Genomic DNA, 8,934 nt, shown 5'->3' on the forward strand with positions numbered 1-8,934 from the left:
GTGGTGGTGGTTTGGGGATTAACCCTTAGGTAGCATATCCCTCAGACACTTTGTCCCTCAAAATTATAGCTTTTTGTCCCAAAGAGGCACCATGTAGCTTGTTTTTGCTCTAAGAAGGGCAATTCTCAGCAAAAAATGGGAGACCGAATTGCCCCTCTCGACCTCCAACCGTGCCGCCAAAGAGCCATCAACGTCAGAATCAGTCCGCGCAGGCCCCCTCCCACATCCCCACCACATCCTTCCCTTTCGTCGCTGGCACCAGAATCGACCCGATTCGCCGCCGTCATCTTCACAAAGCTTCAGTCCGCCGATGGTGAGCCTTGATGTGGTCAGAAATTAAGTCGCATGAGCTTGGGAAAGCAGTAGTAGCCTTGTGTGTGAGCCCATGCCGGTCTACGAGACTGGAATGGGTCTTCTTCACCACCTTCATTACTAAGCTGCTCGCCATTCCTGTATGCTCGGCCATGAACTCTCTATCATGGCCTATGCATTTTGGCGAATCATCCCGTTGTAGCAGCTTCTTCGTCGAATCAGCCCACAAATCATACACCACCGGTGGCAATGCCATTTGAAATCTGGCAAGGCATAACAAAAACCCCCTCTATGCTTGCAATTTGGTATACGATTCCCATTGCTCGGGACATTACACACGTAGAGAAAGAGAAATGATTCTCTTGCAACACATGTATATGGATAAAGCTTTACGTAAACTAGATGCTAGACCACTAGTATCGATCATGGAGAGAAGCTAGATGATGCGCTAATAGAATCATGCAAGAAGCAAGTCCAAACTCAATGAGAAGCAAATCCAAATCAGTGAGATGCAAAGCCTAGAGAAGGAAATATAAAAAGCTTCACCATGCACTCCTAACTTCTATAATGATTTGGTTGACACTCCTTGGATCAGTAGCAACAGTTCTTCTTGGGCGAGCCATTGCATTGGTGATGTCCTTAGTGTAAGCAATTAGCTAGAGAAACTATTGTGTTCTTAGTAATTTCCACTCTGGATTGACAGCAGTGGTTCTTAATGCGCAACATTATATTTGATTTGTATCCTAGATCAAGTATCAAATAAAAATATGTTATGACAATATATGTCCAAATGAACTTTTATGCAAACATATGCTCTTTTAGCATTAAGTGTTTGGCGATCTTCTAGATGAAGAAAATATTAATTCTTTAAAATATGGGACATTTACAATTTTGCCCTTAGTTGTGCCAGCCCGTGGGTTTTGCCCTTACTTTTCACGTCTGCTCAGTTTTGCCCTTAGATTTGTTTCTGAGGTCGTCTAAGTACCCTTTGACCGTTTGATCAATACTTTGAAAATTCATAACAAATCCATATGAACTCATAAAAATGCAAATAAGATATCAAAACATTCAAAAAACATTACCCTTAGGTGCAAGTCATTTGCATTCCTCAAAAAAATACTATTGTTTAAGCAACCTGAGGTTATTAATGCTATCAACATTATTAAAAATAAAAGGTATAAAAATATGTTTTTCATGAATAAAAATTACAGGCAAATAAGGTGTTGTTTGAAATTCATAACAAGTAGATATGAACTCAGAAAAAGGCAAATAAAAAATCAGGATGTTCAGAAAACATCACCTACACTTGCAATTAATTTTATTCATGAAAAAAAATATTTTTTACCTTTTTATTTTTAATAATGTTAATGACATTAATAACCTCAGGTAGTTTAAACATTACTTTTTTCCTTGATGCAAAGGGCATGCACATAAAAGTAATGTCTTTCCGAACATTTTGATATCTTATTTTCATTTTTATGGGTTCATATGAATTTGTTATGAACTTTGAAAGTATTGGTCAAATAGTCAAAGGGCACTCGGACGACTCGAGAGAAAAATCGAAGGGCAAAATTGAGGAGAGCAGACTAAGGGCAAAAATGCATTTGTCCCTTAAAATATAGCTTTAAAAAGAATATAGGACGTGTGGATTAAAGTTTAGAGGGTCTGCTAGAGATGCCCTTAGTTACCACTTCGAAACAGAATATTTATGAAATGTTCAACTGGCCAATAAATTTATTCATTTAGTTAAAAATACAAATTTATTCATTTGTCCTCACTCTTTTTTTGGTTACGAAAGGAAGAAGGTCAGTTGTGCAACACTATAGAGTATGTACATGCAAAACGGCTAACCTGTTAATTCTCGGTAGCAGCGAATGCCATTAATTTACTAGGAGATGAACGCTTGTGATGTTAATTCTCCGAAGTCCAAACTGACGCATACGCGGCATCCAAACGCTTCTCCAAGTTAACGCCGTGCCGGCCTATATAATCACGTCAATTCCTCTAAAACTTCACCAATTCAACTGAGCTCACAGTCACAGATGCAACAGATGAGCATGTCTCCTTCTATCTGCGTCACCATCTTGTTGCTTGCACTGGTCCCGCAGTCGCCGGCATCAGCCAGCATTAACAACAACAATGGCGTCGCCGTCGCGGCCCCTAGCGTGCCCACGGCGACCCAGTTCCTGCAGGCGCACAACGACGCGCGCCGCGATGTCGGCGTGGCACCCCTGGAGTGGAACTCGACGCTGGAGCAGGACGCCCAGCGGTACGCGGACCGGCTCGGCATCGGCTGCAAGCTGGAGCCACTAGACATCGAGCTGATCTACCTGCAGAACACCTACAACGGCAGCGGTTACCAAGATGGCGCCGCCGTCACCGCCTCGTGGGTGAACGGGCGGCGGTGGTACGACTACCGCGTTAACGCGTGCGCGCCCGGCCACGAATGCGGGGCCTACAAGCTGGTGGTGTGCAGCACCGCGCAAGAGCTCGGCTGCGCCCGCCGTACCTGCCGGAGCAGCCCCGACACCGTGGCTGTTTGCAGCTACTTCCCTGCCTGCGACTACAACGACCGGCCATACTGAGTACTGTATATATACGGAAGCTAAATCAGGAAAGATGTCTTCTGTTCAAATAGTATATGATGCCAAATAAGGCGTTTGGTCCGGCGGTTTGTTTTGATCAAGTAATGGGGAATTCGGACTACACTCTGACTGAAGCTGTCTGTTACTTTTGTGGGAAATTTCAGTTCGCCCGTAAACCACTTCATTTATCTGTAAATCCCGGTACCGCAATGTTATTCGTAGCTCAATCTGATGGTGATATCGCCTGAATCAAATAGCAGACGTGTGTGACTAGTTTTCGACTTTCCTCACGTACGATTAGTTTCTCACCAGAAACTCTACACGCCTTTCTCCCCGCAATCTGATTTGCTCGATCCTACTCTCCATCCACGATATCCTGATTTCCGTTTGTTTAAAAAAAAAGATTATGTCCAATACAGTGAGTAGAGTTAACACTCGCAATAAAGACGCCGGATGATGGTTGAAATGAAATGATACCGTTCTAACATGGACATCATAACCATAACCCTTCTCTTTCTCATGGAAATCATGAGAGGAAAACATAAACAAACAAAAAGTGGCAGGTCATGCACCAATAACAAAAGACAATGATCAACAGAGGTGAAGGTGAAGAATACTCCACAAGGCTGCATGAGACATAAACATCAATTGCAGATCACCGCAGGTGTAGTTCACATGTCCATAAAATGCAGGCAATATGAGTAGGGAATTCTAGCAGTAGAGAGATTACCACATGTCAATTTCAGTTAGTTACTGAAAATTGGACTACAAAATCTACTACATTAGTCCCTAAGAAAACTCAATTAAGGATTGCCTTCATCTTGAGTGCCTTCAGTATTCTTCAGGCAGTAGATCAAACCCACAGCTTTGCATGTAGCGACCCGACCCGAATGGATCAAGTCTCTGTGCTTAAGTGTCATCCCTGAATCGGTATGCTGACACACACAGTACTCGAGGATTTATAACAGAGGTAAATCACATGTATAAAATAACATAAATACTATTACCTCAATCCAAAATAGCGGAAGTAACAAGGTTGTGGATTCCCATCAACACCAACGGCAAAGTTGAGTGTAGAAATCGTAACCCTAGCATATCACTTACTCGTCGTAAGATAATCCTGCAACATGAGATGTTGCAGCCACAAAGGGTCAGTACATTGAATGTACTGGCAAATTCACACCATAGAGAATGATGAATAAAGGCTATCACTACATGCATATTTGGCTGGTGGAAAAGCTCTACGGTTATAAGGTTTTTGCGAAAAGCCAAACTTTCCCTACTGCAAAGGAATAAATTTTATTTAACTATCATGGTGGTTGTTGAACATTGAGAATGGTTGACAGCATTCTCAATCCCAATTAAGTAACATCATTAAACCAAACAAACTTAATTTAAAGTAACATGATGAGATTCACATGATAATCCAGGTACTAGATACTTAAGTTGTCCATAACCGGGGACACGGCTAATTATGATTAGTTTATACACTCTGCAGAGGTTTGCGCACTTTTCCCCACAAGACTCGATCGCCTCCGTTTGGTTTCTCGCACTACATGGTGTTTGAGAAGACAGATGACCGAGACATAGTCTTTCAGAAGCGCTAGCACCTTACGATGGATAGACCGTTACACCTACTTTCCCCTACATCTGCTAGTCTACTCTGTAAGAGTTCACACGACTTAGTCAACTATGCTAGAGCCCATAGTAGTTTGTGGCTGCACACGGAAGTTTCTAGTATGAATAATCTCATGATCCCTTTAAGCCTGGGCGGCGGTCCATAAAAAAACAGGCAATCCTGGTCTACCCAGGTGCCTAGACAGGCAATCCTAGAATAACCAGGTGCCTCAATCCACTCAGATGTGTGTTTAAGTTACCACCTTAAGTAAACCATTAATTAACAATCTCACATCTGTCATGAATACTCTCAAAACCCAATCCACGTCTACGAGCATAGCATGGCAATGTAAGCATAACGTAAAAGTAACTCCCAAGGTTTGAATGCAGGGCAATAGGTTCTACCTCATCAACTACTTCCCAACCCACATGTTAATGACATCCTAATTATGCAATGTTTGAGGATTGGAACTAATGCATAAAAACTGGCTGATAAAAGGGATATGATCAAAGTGTGAACTTGCCTGCAATGTTGATGTAGATGATTCGCACTCAAAACTCTTGATAGATCTACTCGTCACACTCCGGTCAATCTATCTGTCGGGGGTTTGGTGCGACATATGCCAACGGATGGCTTATCATGGTGGGGGCGAGTAGAACGTCGCCGGTGCCTAGAAAGGGGATGAGGCGAAGGCATGCACGCCGGGGAATCTTACCCAGCTTCGGGGCTCTTCGGGGAGATAATACCCCTACTGCTGCTCTGCGGGGTCTCCTCATGATCACTATGGTCAAGTGTTCACACGGTCGCTCCTTGAGCTGTGTATGGTGGTAGGAGAGGGCAAGGCTAGCTCTCTCCCTCTATCTGGTGAGGTATCGAACTACTGGGATCCAACCCTTTGCATGGGTGCCCCGGGGGGTTTATATAGGCCTACCCCCAGGGGTACAATGGTAATGTGACTGGGCGCGGGCGCAGCCGTCAGTGTCTCCGACCTCCGACTTCTCCGCCGACTGGTGGGCCCCGCCGACTGGTCTGGTACGGAGCCGACAGGCCGCGTCCGCCGCGGGCGGGTCTTGCCGACTACTGATTATTGTAGCCGTGCTCCTGATGATGCAAGCTTGGTCATGGGGTCGTGGCAACAGCCCCGCCGCCTGGCGGGCGATCACTGTGGCCACTCCCCATCTCTTCTTGATTAATGGCATGTGGGCCCGGGGGAGGGCTCGACCGACTCCCCCGGGCCGACTCCCGTTGGGTCCGACTGGCGGTGCTCCCGCCGTCTCCCGAGGTCTCGCTGGCTGGTGGGCCCTGCTGCCTCCAGGCCATACAGACAAGCCGTCGTGGGCGCAAGACCAGGTACAGTGGTGCTGATGTCAGCGCTGGCTGGGCAACAGTGCCTCGCCGCGGGGAGATCTTCCCAAGTACGGCACGCTGTAGCCATGCCTGCCCTTGGTAAGGGGCGGGGAGTGGGCTTCATTGTAGCCACGCCCCTACCCCGTCCCCCTCGATGAGGTCACGGTTTGTTGGAGTCGCCGGCCGACTCCCCAAAGCCGGCTTTTCTGGAAGTCATCCCTGGGACTTGGCCATGAGCGGGCAGTCGGCCGCCTTGCCATAGACTCCCCAGGAGGCGGCTCTTCGCCCTGTGGTCTTGAGGGGCGCAGCCTGCCCCGATGTCTTGAAAGGTCATGGGGCTCGGGTTGGCCTACCCGTGGCCCATGGCTCCGACAGTAGTCCCCGAAGCTGGTGAGGTGCCACGGACGATCGGCCGAGAAGCCTCAGCAGTTTCTCTTTCGGGCGCAACTCATGGTCTTGATTGACTTCCGCCGGGCTGACTAGAAGGAGTCGGACTCGCCCAACTCGGCCTTACTCAATTCTGACTTGCTCAGTAGTTCGAACATCGCGGCGGGATTTCAAGTGACGTGCTAGCTAAGCTTCCAGGCCGCCGCCCGTTCCTGGCCTTTCACACGAGGGCATGTGGCCAGGCCGTTCTGCCATCCCACGCGCGCGACGGGACAGGACCATAGGCGGGCCCCGCCACTACCGTGCCTCGGCGCCCGAGCGGATCCGCTGCGGCCCTGGCGGGCGGTTGGGATTCCCGTGAAGTTACTGCACGCAGTAACTTTACGTGGATCGTGGGGGTCGTGGGGCTGTGGGCGCAGTAAATCCCCACGTCCGCCCCCTCGGCTTCGCAGCCCATAGGACTATAAGTAGGGGGAAGAGGGGGGCACGCGCGCCCCTCCTTCCCACTACCCCTTCTTCTTCCTCCTCGCAGCTCCTCGCTCTCCTGCTTCCTCTTCTCTTCTTCGCCTTGCCGCACACCCAAGCTCCGGCGAACGCCGCGGCGACAGCTTCGCGATGAGCTCTTCCTCCGCGGCCGCGCCTCCCCCAGTGTGCTCCGGCACCTGGGACGGCTCCGAGGTCCACGAAGACCATATCGAGTTCCTCCGCCGGACCCGTCGGCTTCCCGGCGAGGATCGCGTGCAGGTGCATCTCGCGCCGGAGGGGGAGATTTCCCCCGCCCCGCGGGAGGGCGAGCGGGTCATCTTCCGCTCGCACTGCCTGCGCGGGCTGGGGCTGCCGGCGAGCAGCTTCTTCCGGTCGTTCATGGAGTTTTATGGACTCCAGCCGCACCACCTCACCCCCAACACAGTGGTGCTACTATCCGCCTTCGTGGCTTTGTGCGAGGGCTTCCTTGGAGTCCTCCCCCACCCTCGAGCTCTGGGGGGAGTTCTTCTTCTCCAAGCTCGGCACCCAGGCTGCGGGCATGCCGGCTCAGTGCGGCGCCTTCATCGCCGTGCGAATGACAGGAGCCGACAACCACTTCCCCTCCATTGCGCTGCTGAAGTCGATGAAGATGTGGCAGCGGTCCTACTTCTACGTCAGGAACGTCGCCACGAGGGGCGACTGGGTTAATCTGCCGGCTTTCGAAGCCGGCCCGCCGGCTGGCAGACTGCCCAACTGGTCGTACCGGGCCAGGTCGCTGACGCCTGCTGGAGCCGGCGCCATCACGCGACTCCGAGTGCTAACGCAGTCAGAGGGTCTGACCGGCCCGGACCTGCTGGCCGCCTTCGTCTCGTGCTGAGTTCTCCCACTCCAAGGCCACCCTCACCTGATATGCCAGATGAGCGGGGGCCGTGACCCGAGTCGGATGTGCACCAAGGACATGCCTCATGAAGAGGTGGCCCTAATGGCGAACTACCTCTCGGACAGCAGGCTCCCGGAGGACTGGCGATTCGGCAAGGAGCCATACTCCCGCGCCAACCCCCCGCCCGTGGTGAGTCGCCTCTCTTTTCTTTAGATTGTCTTCTTCTTGCCGAGTCTTGTTCTAATCGGTCTGCTTTTTGGTTAGAATCCCCTTCTTCACCCACCAGCCGGCACCTCAGGGCCGGCCCGTGAGTTTGCCGCCAATCAGGCGGAGAGAGACGTCGACGACCCCGATCTAGGGGTGGCGGCTCTGGAAGACGACGCCGAGGGAGGAGGAGGAATGACAGGCGACTTCAGGCCCTCGGCTACCTTTGCCGACTGGCCTGAAGACGACGCCGAGGAAGGAGTCGCCCCTCACCATCGGCCAGGAGCCAGCCAGCCGAGCGCGGGCTCTTCTGCCGTGTCGGGCGCTCCGGGCGGCGGGAAGAAGCGCCGGGCTGCGCCGACTTTGTTTGGCAGCCGGCCGAAGAAGCCCAAGGGCTCGGCTGTGGCGACCCGGCGGGACGAGGCAGCCGCGAAGGCCATCTGCTTTCGTAAGGAAGTGAAGAAGCTGCCGTTGGTCTCTGCGTGAGTATTCTGACTTCAAAGTTTATTCTTTCTTCGTGTTTTGTCTGAGTCTCTGCTCGCCCTTCTTTCTTCAGGGCTCCCCTCTCTCTTGAGCGGGTCGCCGCCGCCTCCGTCGTGGGGTCAGCGGGGACGCCTGCCACCACTCGGCGGATAGACCCCGCTGCCGACCTCCGGGAGGCGACGGAGCGGAATGCGCAGGAGAAGCGCAATGAAGAAGAAGCCCTCCGCCTGGAGAAGGCGGAGGCCGATAGGGCGGAGGCCTCCACCAAGAAAAAACTAGCGGAGGCCCAAGCCGCCGCCGTGGCGAAGCAGCGGGCTGAGAAAGCCGCACGCCGCCAGGCGGCCTTGCTTGTTACCCCGCTGAACTCTACGCCGCCGCCGCCAGAATTCACGGGGCAGACTGGAGGAGCCGGCGGGGAGAACCTCGTCGAGGAGAGGGAAGGCGGTGAGCCCTCTACTCCGGGCGCAAACGTTCCGCCGCCGCCTTCGCCGCCGTCTGAAGGCGTGCGAGGCGAGCAGCCAGCGGACCCTTCGGTGCCGCTGGCGAGGCTACTCCTCCAGGTCGGCTCGCCAGCGCGCCGTCGTATGGGGAAGGCGACTTCGGCACCCCGCCCCCTAGAGGCTGGCACCGCCAGCTCCGCGGCTCCAGATGCC

General features: G+C 52.0%; 1 protein-coding gene across 1 annotated transcript; it reads left to right on the plus strand.

Annotated features, from left to right (window-relative positions):
* The first annotated feature begins 2,363 nt into the window (after positions 1-2,363).
* Positions 2,364-2,897, plus strand: LOC123185989 (pathogenesis-related protein PRMS-like). The gene has a single exon (XM_044597791.1). It carries the CDS (start codon positions 2,364-2,366, stop codon positions 2,895-2,897), a length of 534 nt encoding a protein of 177 aa, XP_044453726.1.
* Positions 2,898-8,934: the final 6,037 nt, after the last annotated feature.

The sequence above is a fragment of the Triticum aestivum genome, chromosome 2A, assembly GCF_018294505.1.
Source record: "Triticum aestivum cultivar Chinese Spring chromosome 2A, IWGSC CS RefSeq v2.1, whole genome shotgun sequence".
NCBI lineage: Eukaryota > Viridiplantae > Streptophyta > Magnoliopsida > Poales > Poaceae > Triticum > Triticum aestivum.

What these genes read in the sequence shown, in the direction of transcription:
- LOC123185989 (XM_044597791.1), top strand. Translation starts at nt 2,364, where the DNA reads ATGAGCATGTCTCCTTCTATCTGCGTCACCATCTTGTTGCTTGCACTG.